At 35.2% G+C, this 22,978-nt stretch overlaps 2 protein-coding genes across 2 annotated transcripts; one reads left to right on the forward strand and one right to left on the reverse strand.

The window, feature by feature from the left end:
* Positions 1–699: 699 nt before the first annotated feature.
* On the reverse strand, positions 700–5,782 carry LOC130714799 (uncharacterized). The gene is made up of 6 exons (XM_057564747.1): positions 5,636–5,782; positions 3,884–4,295; positions 2,778–3,094; positions 2,597–2,650; positions 1,858–2,333; positions 700–1,350 (listed from the first exon to the last, which is right to left on the reverse strand). Exons 2-6 carry the CDS (start codon positions 4,168–4,170, stop codon positions 1,081–1,083), a joined length of 1,404 nt encoding a protein of 467 aa, XP_057420730.1. The 5' UTR covers positions 4,171–4,295; positions 5,636–5,782; the 3' UTR covers positions 700–1,080.
* Positions 5,783–20,268: 14,486 nt separating this feature from the next.
* On the forward strand, positions 20,269–22,578 carry LOC130712234 (uncharacterized). Its single transcript, XM_057562068.1, has one exon. The coding sequence runs from the start codon at positions 20,269–20,271 to the stop codon at positions 22,576–22,578; it is 2,310 nt and encodes a 769-aa protein (XP_057418051.1).
* Positions 22,579–22,978: the final 400 nt, after the last annotated feature.

Consider the following 22,978-nt stretch of genomic DNA (forward strand, 5'->3'; position numbering starts at 1 on the left):
AACAGAATTGGGGAGAATAGGTTGAAGCAGGTTGGGGTAGTGTAAAAGAGATGATGATGTTGAATACATGGTGGAGTCAATGTAGACGAATGAAAACAAAGATGGAAACACCAATTGTTAGGAAGATAATTCCTAACAAGGAAGAACACTAAGATCTAAGTTAAGAAATCCTAAGAACAAAATAAAATGAGGCAATTGCCAATATTCTGGTTCCTTTCTCATTCATCTTCCTTAAAATTTTTAATTAGGATTCCCCTTTAGGATAATGAGAGCCAACAAGTGTCATCATCATACTACTCGGAATATTATAGAAGCTAAATAACAGTTTGGAAATAAAAGTAAAATCAATAAAACTATAAATGATGAAAAATAAACTGCATGTGGCCCAAAATCCATAAGCTCACCAGAAATTAGCCTTCTATACAATCAGAAAGCTTTGATAGTTACTGGGATATATCATAATAATATGCTTGCTCTAAGATGCATTTTACCCATGTAAAACCGGTTTGGAAGACAACCGATTCACCAAATCAAAACCGGTTCACTGAATCTAAGAAACAGTTACGTTCAGTTCGCCCACACTACAACCAGTTCAGTTCTCCTACACTGCTTTTTCGGTCTGGTGCGGTTCCATTCTCTGCTTGAACTGAACCATGAACCAGTCTAATCAGAACTATAAGAATCGAATCAAAAGCGATGTCATGCAAAGGGACAAAAGATATAACATTTTAATCCAAACAACACATAATTGTACATGTAAGGACAAAATTCAAATATTTTAGGTAAAAAAAGGGGGCAGCCCAGTGCACAAAGCTCCTACATGCGCAGGGTCTAGAAAAAGGTTGTACCGAAACAGCCTTGAATCCAAGTCACATGGCAACAACTTTTTACCGATGCGCCAAGGCTTCCCCGTAAATTCAAATACTTTAGGCAAAGGATCAAATTGAAAATGAGGGTGTTCACTATAGGGTCCCTCTAGAAACGACTCTATAATACTTATTCACTATGATCTAAAATCTTATGACAACTTTAGAAAAGGGGAACATGAGCTTCAAATTATTTTGTATTGAGAAGTCTTATTCAGGGGTTATCAGATTCCCCAGAACCTTTCATGCTCCAACTACCTGAACCAGCTTTTCCTTTTCGCTCCCCACGCTTTCCTTTATTCTTGGGGAGGTTAACATCTCTATTCACACAGGGCTTGAGAGTAGATTCCTCTTGAGAAACAGGAGGCACGCTTTCTTCCTCTTCAATTTTCACCATGTCCTCAACCTTCACAACATGACTTGCATCTTTGAAGGTGTGTTCCACAGTCTCAGCTACCTCGTGCATCAATACATTGTCTACCATCTGCAGGGGCGGAACCAGAAAAGTTAGCTAAGAGGGGACGGAAATATAACACATTTTGCAAAACTAACAGCCAGTAAGTGGAAGAGGCAGTATAAAAAAAATTGGAGAGAAAATAACATTTAAATAATATTCTAATAAGGAAATGTTTTCTTTGGGGGACAACTGCCCCATTTCCTCACAATGTAGGTCCGTCCCTGACCATCTGCCATCATCCATGTCAAAAGTGAAGATATTCTTACCAACTTCTTTTTACATTATTAACTATCAATCTAAAGACACAGAAAGGTCATATTTGATTTGCATAGATAGGTTTGAATACCCATTGGCATCCGAGCAAATGGACATTAGCGCTCATTTCCACACAAAAAGTGAATAGAACTCCTTTATGGATTGGGATGAAAGTCTATTCAAGTTGCACTCTACTGGTATGTAAACACAAACTAACGGGTAAGAAACCTATAGAAATTGATCGTTGGAAGGTGTAATATATGATTTGAGAAAACTTACATCTTCACATGAGTCCCCAACGAAGTCCTGGTGGAGGGTAACATCAGCAGAAGACAATAAGCCCACAGTGCTCTCTATTATATCAGGAACAGTTGCAACTTTTCCATAACCTGAAACAGTACTTTCAGCCATCATGAAGTCTCCAAAATCAAACTCAGGTGCATGCTGAGTTGAATTATAGACACCCCCAACAGATGCTGTGTCTCCAATCTCTCCAGAGTTCATAGGACTCCGAGCAGAGCTACTACCCTCATCATCATAACGAAAGCAATAATTCTCATATGGAGAAATCTTGGAAGCATTTGTGGTCATGATCGCATCGACATCGTTTTTCATCTTGTGGACTCTAGACTGCATGAGGTCAATTGACCAAAGTATCTGCTCCAAGGAAGCATCAGCCTCACTAAACTCAAAGAAAGATTGTTCGTCATCATCGCCTACTCTATCTGTTGAATCTTCACATGCCTCTTTGATCACTATAACAAAAGAGTGTGAATAAAAATTGCCATGCGTTAGATAGAAGTCAAAATGTGATTATGAAGCATAATGAAAAGCAGATCACAACTGTCAAATATGAATAAAATAGATGATAAATTAACAGACACTAACCACTAACATAATGCAGTTCAATAAATGATTAATGCAAGAGATGCAAACGGTAGTACGGTACCAAGGACTTACGATGTTATGCAGTAACAAGGTAAAAGGTTAGGTATCATTACACAGCAGAATTTCTAACCTGGATTATCAAAATCATCAGCCAAAGCGCCATCAGCATCAGACTTCTTATTCTCTATAATACATGTACGGAAAAAGTCACACACTTCTCTGAAGCATGGAGAAGCAGTTCGTAGACAATTGGGTAATATATGAAAATGAAGTATTGAAATAAATGAGTAAATAGAAGTTTGTAGTTGTACCGAGATAGGAGAAAAGAACATGATGCGATGTATATGATGCCAAATCAGGTGTTTCCTCAACTCTCTTTCTTTTCCTTCTCTTTCTGGCCTTACTTCTATACACATCATTCAAAAATGGAAATGACTTTGAACCTTTCTCTTCCAAGGTGAAATGATCAGGTTTCCCATGTTTTCTCTTATCATATTCTGCAAGCTCTTCACTATATTTTAATGCTTGTGACTCAAATTGCTTAAGTTTCAGTTCCACCCATTTGCAACGCCATCTTATAGGTTGTATGAAGTTCTTCCAATGATCTGACAACTTCATCTTCTTAGAGCTACACAGAAGATTAATATGCATAAATAACTTCATAATGAGAACTATTTTATCGTAATAAGCACAAAAATTTATGAACATGCCTTCACCATTAAGCACGAACTAACTAGGTATAGTGGTATAACACTGTCAGTTGATGATTATTGATTAGCATAGAGAGAAACAAAAAAAGGAAATAATGATGACAGACCACACAAATAATGATAACAGATTTTCCTGTATTAAACTCTGCTAGATGTAAACTCTGCTAGATGTCGAGCCAAAATTCTTACCTTAAGAGTTAAGTGATAAACGGTTAACTGATTCAACAATAGAAACTGAAGTACATGCAATATTATAGGACATAAGCCGCTCTTTTACTGAAATATCAAACCACTTATAGCATGTTTGGATTCACATTCAGATCTTCCATAATAAATTCTGCTACTACAAAAGCTACTAGGAAAAAACTACTAGGAGTAGCTTCTCTCAGAACCAATTCTCCTCGTGAAAATTTACTGTGTATTCAAACATCCACTCACATACAATATACAATTGAAAATTAACAAATTCCATAAATTTTAACCTCATCTAAGAATCATTACTAAAGTACTCCTAATATGATAAGATTATGATTTAACTATCTCTTAACTGTCTAATTTGAGCATGCATAACATGGTTTTCACTTTTCATTAGTAACTTAAATCATTTGTCAACAATCATGCAAGACCTGGTGCTTTGTTTAGATATCTATTGTAAATCTATTTCCATGCAAAATGATTAAAATTTACTGCTCTGGAATAGAAATCACCTTATGGGGAATATAGCACCAAAACTATCCTCCAAGTCACTTTCATTTAGCTCTGATTCCACTTCAACATCACTCAATCTAGCATCATTTTCAGCTTCAGATGTTGTATCGGCAAATGAGCTTGAATATTCAGTTGCATCAGGGTCCTCATTTTTGTTAGAAGCGATATCACCCTTATTTGTCCAATTCAGTATATCAACCTCTGTGTCCTCAAAGGCTTTGGTAGGGTTAATTGGTTCATCCACAAAGGGCTCAACCTTAACAGTAGGCTTGTCACTGTTACCCATGTCGCTCAAACCTTTCTATTCCACCTTCTCCTTATCTTTGCAACTTTCAAAGATAACTTTGGCTTACTCTATAATTTTCTAGGAACAGACCAGCAGGGCCATCAGATTATCCCTTCAAAGTTTGCCTGTTCAAATTCAGAATGTTCAAGGTCACAAGTAAATTCAAAACAATTCAAATTCTGTTGATAATATAAACAGCTAAAATAATAAAATAGCAACTGATATGCACACATCAAGTATAAAATCCAAAATTCCAGAAGATATCACTTACATTATAATGTTACAGGGTTCTAGCCCCACCGTTGTCTTACAGGCATATACTAATCTAGAGGTAGATATCAAACATTTTCATTTGAAAGCACAGTACTAAGTTTAACAGTGAGAGCATGTTTAGAAAGCAGAATCAAATTCTATTTGATTAAAAGCAATTTTAACCAGTTGAAATGATGTTTGAGTGAATGAGTAAAATTGATTTCAAGGATCAAGAATTGGATCCACTTGCCACAACAAATAGTTGCTTCTGCATTAAACATAATCAAATCTGAGATTCTACAACTGAATTTCATAACATTACCCTAAAAAACCATTTTTTTCATAAAGGTATGAGGTATCCAAACATAAACCAGACCATTTTCACTCACATTAACCTCAATTTTACTAGAATGAATTCTGTCTAGAATCAATTTTTCTAATGCTGATCCAAACACACACCGAGTTAATTAAGTACCATCACAAAATCAGAACAGAGACCTGAATTGTGAAATAGTATAATTCAAACATAATCCTCATTATACTGCAAAACCGAAGTCTATATGGTGTATTCAAAAATCTAAAAGCTACAACTAAATTCAATTTCACATTCTACTGACTGAACTTCATAGAATTGATCAGAGTCAGACATATATCTATTTTCCTCTTGCACATAACAGGTTACACAATCTAAGTTTCAAATTTCAAACATATCTTTACCAGCCAAGTCAATTCCAATTACAATTGAAACTTGTTGATTAACATGCAACAAGTTCCTAACAGCAAAAGAATTTGAAATGATCAAAGAGAGCAGTACTAATACATTCCAAACTTCAACCATACAAATAATTCTCATAGACCCAATAATCTAAATGCCCATGAGCCCATCCAATTACAAGAAAATCAAGAAGAAGTCCAAAATCTCATAACACCACTACTATTCTAAAATTCAAAACACCACCACCCAGCTAAGAAAAAAAAAATCAGCTTAAATGCACACCAAATTATAATTAAACCAATCAAGCAGCACACAAGAATTAGTAAAAAAAAACAAAAACAAACATTGAAACAGCTGCAGCAAAAATAAATTTACTACAACTTCAAAAGCAGCTGAGTACATATGATGAAGTAAAGGAAGCTACATTGAAGTGTGAGAATTGAACATGCATGTGAGTGAGAGAGATTAAAGGGTATGTGATAGAGTGAGAGAGAGTACCGGTGGAGTGAAATGAGAATGAGATTGAGATTGCGGCGTTGGAATGCGATGGAAGAAGAGAGGAGGAGGAGCAGCAAAGAGAGAAAAGAGAGAAAGCAGCTGCGAAGTTAACGTTACTTATAAATAAACCTAGGACTTGTGTTGGAGTAAGAACGCAGCAGGTAGCACTACCACATCATGACACGTGTCTAGAACAACCTTAACTTTGCCCCCCAATGATTTTTGTATTTTCACTCTTGCCCAATTAAGTTTTTTTTATTTAGGTAATCATGTTTGAGTCCAATTAACTTTTTTATATTTGCAACAAATGTTTCATTTGTAATTATTCACCAAAAATAGTTCTCAATTAATATATTTGATAATATTAAAAAATAACTAAATATATCAATATATGAAAATTTAATTTAACAATTATCATTAATATTTTTGTTAGTAAACTTTTTAATTTTTCGTGTGTTAATTAAGGTATCCCATAATCGATAGTTTTGAGACTAATTTATCGTCTCACTATCAACGTACTAATTTATCGTTATAAAATTAATTTAATAACTAATATATGTAATAATAAATAATATCATTAATTGTCCTTAATTTTTGAATTTATTATTATAAATAATTTCTAAATCAACTTACTAATATATATATATATAAATCTAAATGGATATAGAAATTAGTTTTTAAAATTAATATTTTAACTATATATAATTATTTCTTAAGATATAAATTAATTTGATGACTAACAAGAAATAATAATCTAATTTAAATTTTTTAATTAAATAATAATTAATATTTATTTCATTTGATCATAAATAGTGTGATTAATTTATATTTAAAATAATTTGTTAATTTCATTGAGAATTAACCTTATCGTTAAATATTTCAGTTCTTCCCAGATTGTGAATTGTTTCTCTTATCGTGCTCGGTGGCGGAATATAATCGTGGCTTTTGTCTGAGAGTGTGGTGGTGCTGGACTCGAGCGTAAGGGATACTTGTAAAAGACACTCTAACGCTTAAGTCAGCAAATGAGCAAATAGAGAATCCATGAGTCTTAGAAGAACTCATTAAATGCTAAGAATGAATAGCATGTTACATAAATGAATGAAGAAACCTATATTTATAGTCTTAGTGTATGTGTTCGAAATCTCTACAAGTGTAAGGGAAACCCTTTAAAGGAAGCTTCTGAGTGCATAGTTGGCTTGGTGCAGCCTGCTTATGTAGTTTATCTTGACCATTTTTCAGGTCGCTCGAACACTTTGCAAGTTGATCCAAGGTGGCCCATTCTTGAACCAGGTCTTGTTATCCGCCTTTATGGTGTCTGCTTAAGAGAAGACCCTCGTGGGTCGACCTCAATGCCGTCGAGCCGTATGGCTTAATAGGTGACCAGAAAAGGAGCCCCCAAGCTTGGTGTGTCATTATTGACATGTCAAGTTTCTGAGCTTTGTTGAGATCCCTTCAGCCCTTGCTTGTTTGTTGCGTAGGATGTAATTAGCGCTTCTTTCGCCTGTGTAAAATGTTGCTAAGCCTTTTGGCTGATCGTAACTAATAAGTCCCGATCAGTACGTGGCTGTAAAATTGAAATGACACCTTATTTCCCGCTTTAACGTGCCTTTTAGTAAAATGTTGCCGCTTTATAATGAAGGATTTCTAAATTATTGAGTCTATAAAGTGCGATTTTTCCATCAAACGATTCTTCCTTATGCTGCTAGGCCTCATAAAACCTCTAAAACTCTCCAATCTTTTAAACCCTCCTTCCCAGATTCTTCGAGAACTTGTTATCATGAGCTAGAGTTTGCAATTTTCGGCCTCTTTAAGTCTGCCAACGAACTGTCCAGGCACATAACCCTTTCGGATGACGAAGAAGAATATAACCCAATTCCCACCCTACCTTGGAAGGGATCGAGGGTGGAAATCAAGGAACTAGTATAGAGGGTCGTCGAGGTAACCTTTCCGTATTGGATTCTGAAGCCTGAATCGACTCTTATCCTACTCTAGACCAGGCTAAAGATGATGATGGAAACAACCCCAACCCCTCCAAGTCTTTGGAAGAGACTACAGATAACAATCAAGTTGAGGATGAGGCCATTCCAACTCGAGTTGAGGTCGACCCCTCGAGTTTTACCCCCCAGAAACGAGGTCGTTGAGGCTCAAGCTGGTCCCATCGAGTTCTTCATCATCGAAGTCGTTCTGCTAACCTCCTCTTCTTCTTTGGTTGGATCAAAAAAAGGTTTGGACTCCCCTTCCACTCTTTTTGAGCCCCCAAATAAGATAGCCAGGATTTCGGTTCTTAAGCCGGAAGTAATTGAGAAGTTGAACTTCGAGTTTCATCATAGCGTTTCCCACTTAAACATTATGGAGAACCTAATCTCCAACAACCCACTTGGTGGAGCTCCTTAGGGTTCCATACCCCTTACTATCGTGGACTCAATGGCTCACGGTTCTTTGTCATTTGTAGGTTCTGCCTATCCCTTCAAGAATGATTTTTTCCCAACCTTTGAGCATTAGTTTGAGAAGGCTTCTAGGTTTCAAAGTCGCTCTGAACGAAATAATGAGTTGGCCCTTCAATTGAACCTCCTGGAAGATGAAAACTAGAATCTCACTCAAGAAATTGAGGTCCTTCAATCTCAGGCTCCCTCCCTTTCTCAGTTAGAGAAGGAAAATGATTCCCTCGTCGAGGGAACTCACATAGTTGAAGAAGAAAAAGGACTTCATGGTCGGGGAGCTCTCCCTCTCGAAGGACGAGGTGAAACATGTTGTTGTCCTTCTACAAGTCGAGGAAAAGAAGAATGCCCATCTCCAAACTCGTCTTAAAAACCTGGGTTCCAGCATTGCATTTCTTGAAAACACAGTCACCAATGGGCGCACCGTTGCTTTTAGAAATTACATTGAGAAACTCACCTTGTGGAAGCTTGCGAACTTAAAGGATGCTCTCCCAACCAAGTTTTCATGGATGGCGTAGTTGGAGAGTACAAGAATGCCATTGTCCACCCTTCTGGAGACGTTTTCCCGAAAACTCATTAGTTCATTAGGCTTTTCAATTTTCTTGGCCCTAATTGTAACTCCACCCTTTTAATGCAATACCATCCCTTTCTATCTCTTCAACGCGCTTTATCTGTCTCTCCACATTCTTGTTTTTTTTGTCTTGGGTATATTTCATTTTTTCACATTCTTGCTCATTTTGACATCAGAGTTAAGACATTAAATATTAAAAGCATAATATTTATATTATTTTTATGCTAAAACTAAATATTTTTTAAATAAGCTACTTTGGGGATAAAATGATCAGCAATACAAGCATACATGTCAAATAAGTGACTATAATGATAATGAAAAACACGTAAATGTGACACTTATCAGAACCCAAACCCAAAAGCCCTCCTCCTTGCATCCAAAATCGGAGGCGAGGTGGAAGAAATACTCACGGTGGAGCTCTTACCGGAGAAAGGGAGGGAAGGACCAAAGGATAGATCTAGAGAAAGGGCAAACAATTATACCCAAAGGGCGATCTGAACAAACTTGTGGTGTGAAAGGAGAAAGAAGAAGAGGTAGGAGGTGGCGGCTAGTTGGGGGAAGAGGAAGAAGAAGGTCGGCGGCTAGGGATTTGCAGGAATTGCACGAAGATTGTAACATCTCTGATTTCACCTTAGGTAATGTCTAAATAAGGTGATAACTAAGATTTAATAACTAAATATTTAGGTTTTAGAATAAATTTTATAAGTAATTTTAATATAATTTCTTAATATTTTCCGATGCATCAAAAAAAATCTATATATATTAGAAAAGAACAACTTCTAGCATGACGTGTCGCTCTCACAGGCCAAGTTAGTGACGTGTCGCTCCCAGATTAATTCTCACTTAATTATTTACACGTCAGCTTTTCCACCTATTAATTCTCATTTAATAATTTACACATCAGCTTTTCCACCTTGGCCCTATTTGCCACATTAAATTTTAGATTTGATTAGGATTTAGATTGTTTATTTCTTGATTTAATCTTAATTTATTTTTAATTTATTTTTAGAGCATTAATTGATTTTTATGGTATTTTTATTGAATTTTCGGATTTTTAATTAATTCAGAATTTTATGAGTTTTTATTGTGATTTGCTAAATTTTGATAGTTTTTATCTATATTTATTTAGTACCTTTTTAAATTTTAGATTTGATTAGGATTTAGGTTGTTTGTTTTTATGTATCTTTGTTAGATAGTTTCTGTTAAAAAAATCTTCCTAAAAAATATTGTTTTTTATATAGAGTATCAATATCAATCTATATTAGAAAATAAAAAGGGTTAGTAGAGCAAAAAAACCTTCATACGTTCTCTATCTCTAAATACTCACACAATTTTCTCTATTTCTCCCTTCTTCATCTCAACCATGGCAAACCTCAAATCATATATGCTTCAAAAACAACATGGACCTTCACTCACTTCAATTAAATTTTTCATTATAAATTTATCCCCATCACAATTGAGAATTTTTTTTTTTATGGTTACCAAGGGAAATCACAATTGAGATTTGAGAGTGCATGTTCTTCAAACTCAAAAACGAGTTTCTCACTTCTTGCTTCAGCCTCTTTGTTCCAGGTATGTAAAAAACAATGCTTTGTGGCTTTGTAGACTAAGAATTGTTATCACTCAAAAGTCAAAGGCATATCATTTTTCTCATATCTCTGGTAGTCCTTCTTCTTCAATTTTAATGATTCTTTCATGTAGTTCTAGAAGTGTCTTTTGTTCGCCAAAGCATGTTTTAACCCATTCTATGTTTCATTATTATTGTTTTGTAATGTTCATGTATTAATGTGTTTGTTGATAAAAAAAAATTAACATTGATAGATGAACATCCAATTTATTTTTTTTTCATTGTTATGTATGTTATTTCAACATTTATCTGTTCTCACTGGTCATGAAAGGTGAATTGTTTTCCATCTGTTCTCACTTTTTAAGGGGGGATTAAAAGTTTCTTTGATGTTGTAAGCTTATGAATTAGGCTAACCAGATCTTACTGCAGTGTGTTATCCAAATCTTAAGGTTAATGGCCATAAGTACGTACTTTAATTTGAGGCATGTACTACTAACAAAGATTGAGATATAGGTGCATTTGAATGTATGTGAACATTTATACAAACATAGTCTTAGTGACTAACATAAGCGAGGTGAGATCAATAAAAAAAATATTGTGCATATAAAATAAAAATCAGAAAAATTCACTAAAAATACCATAAAATTTAATTAATACTCTAGAAATAAATCAAAAATAAATTAAGATAAAATCAAGAAATAAACAATCTAAATCCTAATCAAATCTAAAATTTAAAAAGGTATTTTTTATGAGAATATAATTAACTTGAGATCAATAAAAAAAATATTGTGCATATAAAACAATAGAAAATATATATTTTTTAATTAATCGAGGTATGTGGAAAAGTAGTGTGATTCATTTCACCTTGCAATTTAGATTTTTTCATAGTTTGGGTGGGATTCTTCTACAACTGAATACCTATAGGTTAGTGTTAATTTGGAATTGCCAAATCCTATTGCTATCAGGCTGATTTAGTGACGTGTCGTTCTCACGTTAATTCTTAATGACGTGTCATTCCCAAGTTAATTCTCATAAAAAAATTCCACGTGTCATTCTCAGGTTATTTCTCATAAAAAAAATATATTTTTAAATTATAGATTTGATTAGGATTTAGGTTGTGTATTCCTTGATTTTATCTTAATTTATTTTTTATTTATTTATAGAGTATTAATTAATTTTTATGGTATTTTTATTGAATTTTCGGATTTTTAATTAATTTAGGATTTTATGAGTTTTTATTGTGATTTGCAAGATTTTGATAGTTTTTATCTATATTTATTTAGTACATTTTTAAATTTTAGATTTGATTAGGATTTAGGTTTTTTATTTCATTATTTTATCTTAATTTATCTTATTATTGATTTAAGTTGTTTATTTCTTGATTTTTTCTGTTGGTCTTTTATTTTATTTTTGATTTATTTTTAGAGTATTAATTAATTTTTATGGTATTTTATTGAATTTTTGGATTTTTATTTAATTCATGATTTTATGAGTTTTTATTGTGATTTGCTAGATTTTGGTAGTTTTTATCTATCTTTAGTTAGTATCTTTTTTAATTTTAGATTTGATTAGGATTAAGGTGATTTATTTCTTGATTTTTTGTTGGTGTTTTCAAGTATCTTTAGACTTTAATTACGATAAAAAAATTAGAATATATTTTTAAGAAAAATACAATGAGAAATAAATTCTATGATTCTGTCTACTAAGTTAAGACACAACCCCAAGTCCTAATTCTAAAAGAAGGAATTATCTATCACTCTAATATAATCCTCATGAAACAGGAATGGTCAGTCAGCCAATTATACATATTCCTTCATTACCAAGATAACTGCACTAGATACTTATGTTTTATCTATGTCAGCCTGCTACATGATGACACCATTGTAAACATGAGGGAGCATGGTTTTCTAATAACAGGATGTTTGCTTGAAAGGCTTCTCCTGATTGCTTGATGGGCATTATCAGTTTGAAATACAATCAAAAGTTAAAAACTTTATTTTCCTAGATCTCAAAAGTTATCTGAACAGATATTTTTCTCTTCAAAGTCCAATTACTATTTAAGTTGATGTGGTCATTGCTGGATTTTGTTGGGGTGCAACCTTAAGAATTAAGTTAGATTTCCTTCCTAGGTCTTTTGTTTTAAGTAATTTTAACTGTCCATTACCACCTATGAAGAAGTAAAGGGCTATAGAACAGTGCTAAATCTAAATTAGGGCTATGAAAATAAACTACAAATATTACACTGATTAAGGCCATGAGATGGTATGAGAAAAATGATAATTTGATTTAAACGGGTAAAGTACAATTTTTACTCATTTAACTTACGATTAAGAAAAAGTAACCAAAACATAATGCAATAAGGGGAAGACAAGTATGGTAACATATATAGAGAAGAAAAAGAAATAAGTAGACAATCACAAGATCTCTATGGCGCAAGCGACAGGGACGCATACCACACTTCAAGTCTTCAACCCCGCCCCCAAAAGCCTCCTCAAGGACATGCCCTCCGCCCCTGAAACCAACGCCGATTTGGGTTTTCGCAAGTTGCATAGGATCATCAACAGGGAAGATGATTACCGCCAGAGGAGGCTCAACAGCATGATCTCCTTCTCTGAAGAAGGACCTCTACCTCTCGCTTTCCCACAATCCTCCTCAACGACAATGGTAAAGAGGTAACTTAATTTTTTTCCCCTTTATTTTTTGTGTCTGATGAAATGCTTAGTAGAAGGAAAACTGAAATTTTATTTTGGTGATGGTTTTCAAAAGATGAATGATATATCAATTCCAATCTGTTTCTCTGGCTTAACAAAATAAAATAGCAAGAGTAGTAAAGCATTTCAGCAAGAACCTGTGTTTTGGTTATCAACCTTGACATGTCTTTGAGCCATAAAAAAAAATTGAAAATAAGAAGAGAAAATGATATCACTTTTCAGAACCATAAATCTAAAAAAAAGGGAAAAAGTAATAAATGATGAGAATACATACATCAAATTTTCCATCATAGATCGTAGCACCAACCTGAGCCATATCGTGAGTCTCAAAGGTAATCACACCGCTCTGCCATGGGATTAACACTGTCATTACGAATACTTTCTTCAACCTACAAATCAAAGAGAAAAAATCACACATGTTATTTAACCCCTGAAAATGCATAGAAGCCAAAGATATATAAGGACTCTGTTGAATATCTGTTAAGATTTAGTTTATTATTAATCTAACAAACAGATAAAAAGAAACTAAATATATCTAAACCTATCTCTATTTAAATAGATATTATCTCTATTTAAAAAAATTCAATAAAAATACCATAAAATTAATGAATACTCTAAAAATAAATCAAAAATAAATTAAGATAAAATCAAGAAAAAAACAACCTAAATCCTAATCAAATCTAAAATTTAAAAATGTATTTTTTTATGAGAATTAACCTGAGAATGACACGTTGAATTTTTTTATGAGAATTAACGTAAGAATGACACGTCACTAAGAATTAATGTCCCTAACTTTTTTTAAAAGAGTGAGTTTGAAAGCTATAGCTTAAGTTAATTTGTTAATATATTACCAAATAATAATAATAATAATAATAATAATAATAATAATAATAATAATAATAATAATAACATATGTGTGCGGGTATGAGCCGGTTGGGTACTATAATGCTCATACCCGCACTCATACCCACTACTTTTTGCGGGTAATTACCTATACCCAACCTCATACCCATTTAGCGGTTTTTTACCCTACCCATAGTTGGTATTTTTTGCGGGTACCATATGGGCCCGAAACCCTATGGGTCCGAGACCCACTGCCATCCCTACATTTAGATTTTGGCAAAGATGAAGAGCTTCCTATAATGACATTGAATTGTCTAAAGGTGGAGAGCATCGAGTTGCTACCCACGCGAGTATGGGGACGGGAACATGTAATTTTTTAAAACTCAGGTATGAGGATGGTTCTATAGTACCCTACCCATTGTCATCCCTACTTAGTTGGAATAAACACAATAATGTCATACTTTATGATTTATCTTACACAATCCTAATTTGTGCTACTATCACATTTATTTTTTTTAAGATTAATTTGTTGCTAATTTCTTATGTCTATGATTTGTGTTATTGTCTTCATATTCACGAAGAATGTAAAACGAGTTCCTGTTGATCTCAACCAGGCTTATAACAGAAGTCTTTATGTCAACTTTGCTTAGCATTTCTGAGTCTTCTATTTCATCCATTGTTTAATATATTTTTAATAATTAAGGTATTAATTGACGTATCAAATACAATAGACGTATTCCCCGTGCAACGCGCGGGTAAAAAAACACTAGTATATATAATTTCTTGATTTATTAATGGTTAGAAAAATTGAAATAAAATAAAAAGAAACTAAAATAAAAGATTAAAATTATACTTAGTTCCTTAGTCACTTAAACTTAACCAGAATAGTCTTAAATTACATTTTATAATCCTATAAAGTTCCTTATAAAATTTAGAATAGAGATTTATCTTCCTTATGATTTATTTATACATCTAAGAGATAAATCCTACACTACCTAAATCAATTTCTACCTCATTCATATGCTATGTGGCTGAACCACAACACCCCAAGTGATGATTAATCACTTCTTCCCTTCCTTCCCACGCACAACACCATCTTCTCCTCTTCTTCCTCTCTCACGCATAGGGATGGCAATGGGTAGGGTTTGGGTAGGGTACTATAGTACCCATCCCCATACCCGCGTTTTCAAAAATTACCCGTACCCGTCCTCATACCCGTGTGGGTAGCAATTTGAATGTCCGTACCCGTACCCTCTAGGTACTTATATGCCCGTACCCGTGCCCACTACCCGTAATTTAGTTAACCAAAATATAATTTTTCACTATTTTTGCTAATCGAAAACAAAAATACAACTAACTTTTTAAATAAAAAACACTAATTAAAAATACAAAAGATTATCTAAAAACTTAACAAGTAAAATCATTTAACTAAGCATAATTTTTTAGAAGGAATAAGCGAGAAAGATATAACTTTAAATTTATAATTTTAGATTTATAATATAGTCTTAAAATTGTAGGTTATTAACTTACTAATTTTAAAAATAAGTGGGAGTAAATTAGCAATAGTTATAAATACCTTAAATACTCAGCTATTTTTTTTTAAAAAAAAAGTAAGTTTGAAAGTTATAGCTTAAGTTAATTTGTTAATAACTTAATATATTACCAAATAATAATAATAATAATATATGTGTGCGGGTATGGGGCGAGTTGGGTACTATAGTGCCCATACCCGCACCCGCACCCATACCCACTACTTTTTGTGGGTAATTACCCATACCCAACTCCATACCCATCTAGCGGATTTTTACCCTACCCATAGTGGGCATTTTTTGCGGGTACCCTACGGGTCCGAGACTCATTGTCATCCCTACTCACGCAAGACACAACCTTCTCTCCTTCTTCTTTCTTCTTCTTCTTTCTTTTCTCCTCTGAATGGATAACCTACAGCTGTAAATCCCCTCTCCATGGTGACCTACAATCACCTTCTCCCACTCCAGCCCTCTATAAATACATGGGTCTGGTTCTCCAAGTTTCCACACATTCACTATATAATCACGTTTCTGGAAGCCCAAGGATGGATTCTGAAAAGTTTGGTGTCGTTCTGAGCTGTTTTGGGTTGCTATTCTTCACCTTGAAAGATTCTGGCGACCCTACCGGTAAATCAGCAACTTCAAACGCGTTTTACTCCCTCGTCCGACCTCTGATTGAGACGATTCCAAAGCCTACGTTCTTCTGGAAGCTAGGTGAATCCAACCGTGTGCCCATATCCGACCTCCGCCTCACCTCCGCCGCCTCCGGTCATCTTCTCCAGCGAGTCCTTCGCCAAAAAATTCATAACTTGCCCAGAAATTTTCCATAACTGGTATTTTGTAAGTTCTTGACCTTCTGAGTTCATTTCTAGCCTTTAATTCTTCATTTGATGATCAAGAACGTTACTTTTCTTACCCAGAATTCGTGCCTTAGATTTTGAAGAAAAACACACTCATCCCTAAGCTTCTAGGCACTGCTCTACGTTCTCCTCGCTGCTGCAGGTAATTTTAGTAGCCATGGTCCAGAGGAGAAAAGAGTGAAATTCTACCCTTGTTTATGAAGTTTGAAGAAGGAAGGCTTCATCTTCATTTTGCTAACCTCAATTCTGTAAGTATCTATGATGTTTTCTGGAAATAAAACTAGGTAATTTATAAGAAGGGAAGTAATGGAAATTAAATCAAGGAAGAAGTGATTCTAAGCTATAACCCAATATTAAGCTACTTTGAACTGGTTAAGGTTAGAGGAAGATTTAGGGGTTGAGACAAGAATAAAAGTTGTAAGGAAAAATATGAAGAAATTGATTCGGAAGTTAGATTTTGAATAAGTTGAAAAATGATTTTTGATAAGTGCTTTTCCAAAGAAAATGGCTTTTAGGCCCTATTTTGTGAAAAACAAACATGACCTAAGAAAAATAAAGGAAATTCAGAATTTAAATTGAAGATATTTAAGAATATATATATATATGTGTGTGTGTGTGTGTGTGTGTGTGTGTGTGTGTATGCTTATATAGTTGTGTGATATATGATGTTTAAACAGGGATATTGGAATATTATACTAACCCCAGTTCGCGATTCCGGATAAAGAGGCGAACACTGGACGCCTTAATTAGATGAGGAGGAGGGGTTACCTCTTGGTTGGTAGCTAGGTTTATGTTATGAATGCTATTCGGATACTTGCTGGTTGGTTATTTATGGTTGCTTGTGTTGTGTGTTTCATTGTACATATGTGTATGTCTTGACGATTGATGATTGATAATATGAATGATGATTGATGAGTATGTCTATATGTGTCATGCCATGTGATTGCCTGATATCATAACCATGAAATAATATATGAGTTCTTTGGCAGGATGACTGCTCCTGATCATAATTGATAGCTTCTTGACAAATGAATGTTGTTCGATTGAGCTGTGAAATTGTAACAAGTGGTATCTATGGATGATGATATCTATGTTATTGCTTGATGCATTAGACAGTTGCAGGTTATATCTGAAGATTCATACATCAATGAAAGAAATACAGGGAATGGATCTTGAAGGCATTATTTAACAGGAACCATGGAACGGTTATTCAGTGATCAACAAGACAATGCTGAACATTGAAAGGAGGACTTTGCATACAGGCTAATGAATTAGAAATTAATTAGGTGGATATGGACTTAGCTAATTGCATGAACTGTTTATGCATATTACTATGGTTTTTCTGTTAATCACTGAATAACAGGTATTCCAAGTTATGGTTCAAGTGCGGATTATGAATGCCTTCAAGAGAATTGCTCATGAATGAGTAACAGAACCTTACGTGGTTTCCGGCAGGATAAGGGGGAGATGGTTGAATGATAATTGAATAATTTACATCCATCATAAAACGTGTAGGTAGGATAAGGAGTAGGAACGTACGACAACTTCCACCTGAGACCCCGGATGTGCACCCGGTGTGGATGTCCGAGATACTTGAGGTGGCACGTAAGACCATGAGTGGCGGTGCAAGTGATACACTAAGAAAGTATTCAGACTCGGTAAAGAGTGGGTCGGGGGCGTCATATTCTGAGTGACGTTCCGAAGTTAAAGGCTTTTTAAGCCAATGGGTCCAGCATACATATGTGATGAGTATTGGATGTTGCGGTGGCATGCATTGCATAATTTGAATTTAAGTTTTGATTGATTATATGTCATGGATAGACCAATGATTTTTGTGCATGTGCTTGTTAGTGATCATGGAATAACCGATAGGCCGGTAGTCCAAATGGGGCTCGTGGCATAAGCCTATCTTCCACCCATGTTGGTAGCTTACTCTCTCTCGCTTATTTTTCAGGTACATGCTTAAGGTGGGTTTGGGAAGAGTCAAGTTCGAGTCATGCCGAAGCTATTGAGTCATGGTAGCTGCCGGTGAGTAGAAAAGCACGGAGTAAAGATGTCAAAGATTAGTGTATGTCATAAAAAGGACATCAGAGATTAGCGTATGGTGTGATTAAGTGAACCATGTAATGTAAATGAGATTGAGAAAAAAGTAGGTGTTTGTATTGTGATAGGAAAAAAACTAAGTGTATAAGAGTGTGCGAGAGAGTGAGACTTGTTGTATGTGAGAGTTGAAAGAAAAAGTTTTAAAAAGTTTGTGTTTTAAGTGGTCACTGATGACCCGGGATTTAAGGCTATTTTCCTGGTTTATTTGCATGTAGTTTAATATAGTTTTTAGGATATTTCGGTCATTTTAGGACACTTTAGGCTTAGTTCATGCATTTTAATGTTTTCATTTAGTTTTAGTATTTTTCTATATTTTTTATGTTATTTTTATAGATTTCATTAGGATTTAATCAAGTTATTTGAATTCGGTATCTTACTCTTTCTTCTAGTTAATCTCTATTATTGGTTTTTAATTATTTTCCTTTATTATTATTGTTATTTTAGGAGAAGATGTGGAATCAATGAGCAAATCAAGGGAGAGAGCCAAGAATCTCGAAGTCTGGAGCAATCTGGATTTCTTTGCGCCAGTTCTGCACCAACTTCCTGTTGCATTTCGCGCAGACGCGCCAAGGAAGTAGCTGCTGGAAAATTCTGCGCCAGTTTTGCGCGAGTTTCTTCACGAAGTTCGCGCATTTGCGCGAAATATCTGTCAAACTCTATTTAAGCGCGTTTTAAACCTAATTTAGATACTTTTTCACGTTAGAACTTGGAGAGCTGCGTTTTTGGGTTTTTGCTTAGAGCTTACTTGGTTCTTTGTCAAGATTTTGAGGTTTGGCTTGAATTTTGATTTGTTTCCATGACTATGTCAGGCTAAACTCCCTTTGTGTTAGGGTGATTGATCTAGTTTTCCTTTAAACTATGTTTTGAACCAAGTTTCAGTTATGATTATGATTTCTATTGTAGTTTATGAATTTCTCATCTATTTTAATTGATACTTTCTATTGCAATAGTTTGTCACACTATTTTCTATGCAATTGGAAAATTGGTAGAATTTAGGGATTTTGGGAGGAATTGAGCAAGGGTCTTCACACCTTAGGGATAAGGGTAACAAATTGCTTGTGTTTTCCTGATCTAAATTGAACTTTTATCTCTGATTAATTAGGATTAGGTACTAAGGAATTAGCTATCACTAATTAATTGGAAGGGACACTTATGCAAGGAATTGATAAGTGGACAATTAGGCTTAGCACCTTGAAACTTAATTTGATACATAATTATAACTGATTGGGGAGATACATAGGGAGAAGGTTAATGAAATCAGGATCCCTAGCGCGCTTTTAAATTGAATTCATTTCAACAGTGTTATTTGCTTTCTTTAATTTTATTGCAGTTAAGTTACTTACGAAAAATCAATCATCTCTTTATTTTTATCTTTATTTTTACGTCCTATCACTCTAAGTTTAGTTAATTTAGAGTATAAACTACGCAATCCTTATGGTTCGATCTTTTTATTACTTCGAGCAATCTGTACACTTGCAGATTCGCTATCAAGTTTTTGGTGCCGTTGCCAGAGATTGTGTTTAGTTTATTTTCTAATTTATCTGAATCTATTTGTTAGGATTTTTACTTTAATTCTCTTGTGCGAGTATTACTAACTTCTATTTGTTAGTGCATGCGAGGTACAATCAGTCCTGAATCTTTGTTGTTTGATCCTGAAATCGAAAGAACTTGTCGATCTAATCGTGCACAACAAAGGAAGAAGAAGGGCCAAGCCAAAGCTACCGCTGCAATGGAAGAAGCACAAGCTGAAGCAAGAAATCGAGCTAAGTATGAAGCGAGAGTGGAAGCTGAAGTTGAAGCTCGGATTCTTCGCCAGAAAGAAGAAGAAGTTGAACGTGATGCTCAGAGACCATTGAGGGAAATCACTGCCCCTCGTATGAGCTATACATATGAGGGCAGCGTTGTCCTTCCAGCAGACATACCAGACAACTTTCAGATTCCACATCATTATATTCAGTTGGTGAGCCAGCATTAGTTTGGAGGTAAAGCTACTGAGGATCCGCATGCTCACATGGACAGATTCACCAGACATTGTGAGTCTCTGAAAAGGCGTGAAGTCAGCTTGGATACAGTCTGGATGATTCTTTTTCACTACACTTTGAAGGATGCTGCAGAAGATTGGTTGAGGTCACAACCCCCTAACAGCATTCGAACATGGGAGGACTTGGCGGAAAAATTTATCGCCAAATTCTTTCCATCCACACGCATCAGAAAGGCGAAGCAGGAAATTTATGCATTTAAACAGAGCAAATATGAAAATTTGTTTGAGGCTTGGGAGCGGTTCCAAGAACTTCTGAGGAAGTGTCCAGGTCATAATATTTCTGCAGGTGAACAAGTGGACAAATTCTACTCATCATTGCGTGAGTACGCAAGAGGTATGTTGGACGCAGCAGCTAATAGTGCATTTGATTCATTGTCTGCACACAGAGCTCTTGAGATCATCGACAATTTGGCCACTAGATCTTCACAGTCAGATTATGATAGGGAGAACCGGGAAAGTGTGCATGAAGTTGGAACAAATGATGATGTTCTCGCCTCCAACAGGAAGTTGTCACAAAAGATGGATTCCATAGTACAACGTTTGGACGGTCGGAAACCAAGTGTTGAAGATGCTGATTTTGACGAGGAAGTGAAGGCAATGGGTAATCCTCAAAACAACCCTTACTCAAATACCTACAATCCGGGTTGGAGGAATCACTCTAACTTCTCACGGAGAGATCAAGACAAGTCTGGAAATTCGAGGCAGGACTCTAATCAAAGAGCTTATATTCAAGATCAAAAACCTCCGTACTCTCAAGAGCAAGGAAGTGGAAAGAAGAGCCTGGAAGAGATTGTGGGAGAACTGGCACAAGCTACTAGCAAGCTTCAAGTGTCGACAGATAGCTTCATCAATGAATCCAGAAATAACTTTAAGAATCAGGAGGCTTCGATCAAAAATTTGGAGAATCAGGTCGGTCAAATTTCCAAACAATTATCTGAGAGACCTCCAAGTATGTTCCCTAGTAACACTGTGCCTAATCCTAGGGAGAATATTTTTGCTGTTACTCTAAGAAGTAGAAAAGTTATGCATGAAATTGAAAAGAAAAAAAATAATGAAAAGAATAAGAGTGAGACTGGGAATAAAAGTGAATCTGAAGTGATAAGTAAGGAAAAAGAACAGAGTGAAGATAGGATAGTGAAAGAGAGAAAAGTAGATTTAGAAAGTAATAAGTTTACAAAAGTTCCTTTTCCCCCTTTCCCCACTAACATAGCAAAGAGGAGGTTGGAGAAGCAATTCTCCAAGTTCGTTTCTATGTTTAAAAAGTTGCGTGTAGACCTCCCATTCTCTGAAGTTTTAGAAAAGATTCCTCAATATGCCAAGTTCATGAAGGAGATACTTTCTAAGAAAAGGAAGTTGAGTGAAGAGAATGACATCGTTGAGCTTACTGAGGAGTGTAGCGCTATTCTGCAAAAGAAGCTTCCACCTAAACGAAGGGACCCAGGTAGTTTCACTCTACCTGTTAATTTTGGGGCTTCAAAGGAAGTGAGAGCTTTATGTGATTTGGGGGCAAGCGTCAACTTAATGCCCCTATCAATGTTCGAGCGACTTAATGTTGGAGAGCTGAAGTCAACAATGATGATGCTTCAACTAGCAGACCGCTCCATGGTGACTCCTTGGGGAGTTGTTGAAGATGTGCTAGTGAGAGTAGGAGAGTTTGAGTTCCCGGTGGATTTTGTGATAATTGATATGGACGAGGACTCTAAAATACCATTGATTCTGGGAAGACCGTTCCTAGCCACTTCACAAGCGAAAATAAATGTGGGAAAAGGAACAATATCTTTAAGGGTAGCTGATGAGAAAATCACTTTCACCATATTTGACCTGAAGCCAAAGCAAATTGAGAAGAATGATCCATTCTTGGTAGAGATGATGGACGAGTGGAGTGATGAGAAGTTGAAGCAGTTCTTCCTTAAGGAAAAAGCTGGAGCATCAAATAAGAAGAAAAAGAAAAACACGCAGAGCGACCAAACTGAGAAAGTCTACTCAATGAGCATGGTTGTCAACTCAGAGAAGAAGGAGGAGAACCTGGGAAATCAAGCTGAACCAGTTCATCTTGAAAGCGTTGTGGCCAACATGGAGCGGAAAGAGGAGAAAGCGAAAGGAGAGTCCTTCATATGGAAGCCAAAACATAAGAAAGATGAGAAACCTCCTATCCCTTTTAACTCCAAATTGAATAACTGTGTTCACGCTTTTGAGATTGCTTGCAAGAACATGGTGAAAATGTGTGCTGAGTTTAAGGAACTTGGAAGTGCAATGCACTATGGGGTAAACCCCGGATAGAGTTCTTAGTCCGGTGAAGTCTAACAAAGACTATAAAATTGTGCTTCTTGGGAGACAACCCAAGCGATAGTTTTAGTTTTAGTTTTAATTTCATTTTCATTTTGCTTTCTTAATTCTAATAATTTTTATTTTTTTTTATTTTCGGTTTCGTAGTGTTAGTTTTGAAAAATAAAATGATAGAAAACGTTTCTGGAATTTCCTGCGCGGATTCTGCGCGGTTCCCAGGTATAAGTTCGCGCAAAAAAGTAGGTGTTTGTATTGTGATAGGGAAAAAAACTAAGTGTATAAGAGTGTGCGAGAGAGTGAGACTTGTTGTATGTGAGAGTTGAAAGAAAAAGTTTTAAAAAGTTTGTGTTTTAAGTGGTCACCACAAAGATGATGGTGAAAAGGGGAAGGAGGA

The sequence above is a fragment of the Lotus japonicus genome, chromosome 4 (assembly GCF_012489685.1).
Source record: "Lotus japonicus ecotype B-129 chromosome 4, LjGifu_v1.2".
NCBI classification, from domain to species: Eukaryota; Viridiplantae; Streptophyta; class Magnoliopsida; order Fabales; family Fabaceae; genus Lotus; species Lotus japonicus.

Bases quoted from the DNA above. Each gene is read 5' to 3' on its own strand.
- LOC130714799 (XM_057564747.1), bottom strand. From the start codon at position 4,170: ATGGGTAACAGTGACAAGCCTACTGTTAAGGTTGAGCCCTTTGTGGAT. The intron at 3,095-3,883 runs GTGATTTCTATT...TCTTCTGTGTAG, and splicing joins GGTGCTATATTCCCCATAAG to CTCTAAGAAGATGAAGTTGT. The intron at 1,351-1,857 runs GTAAGTTTTCTC...CCGCCCCTGCAG, and splicing joins TTGGGGACTCATGTGAAGAT to ATGGTAGACAATGTATTGAT.
- LOC130712234 (XM_057562068.1), top strand. From the start codon at position 20,269: ATGGACAGATTCACCAGACATTGTGAGTCTCTGAAAAGGCGTGAAGTC.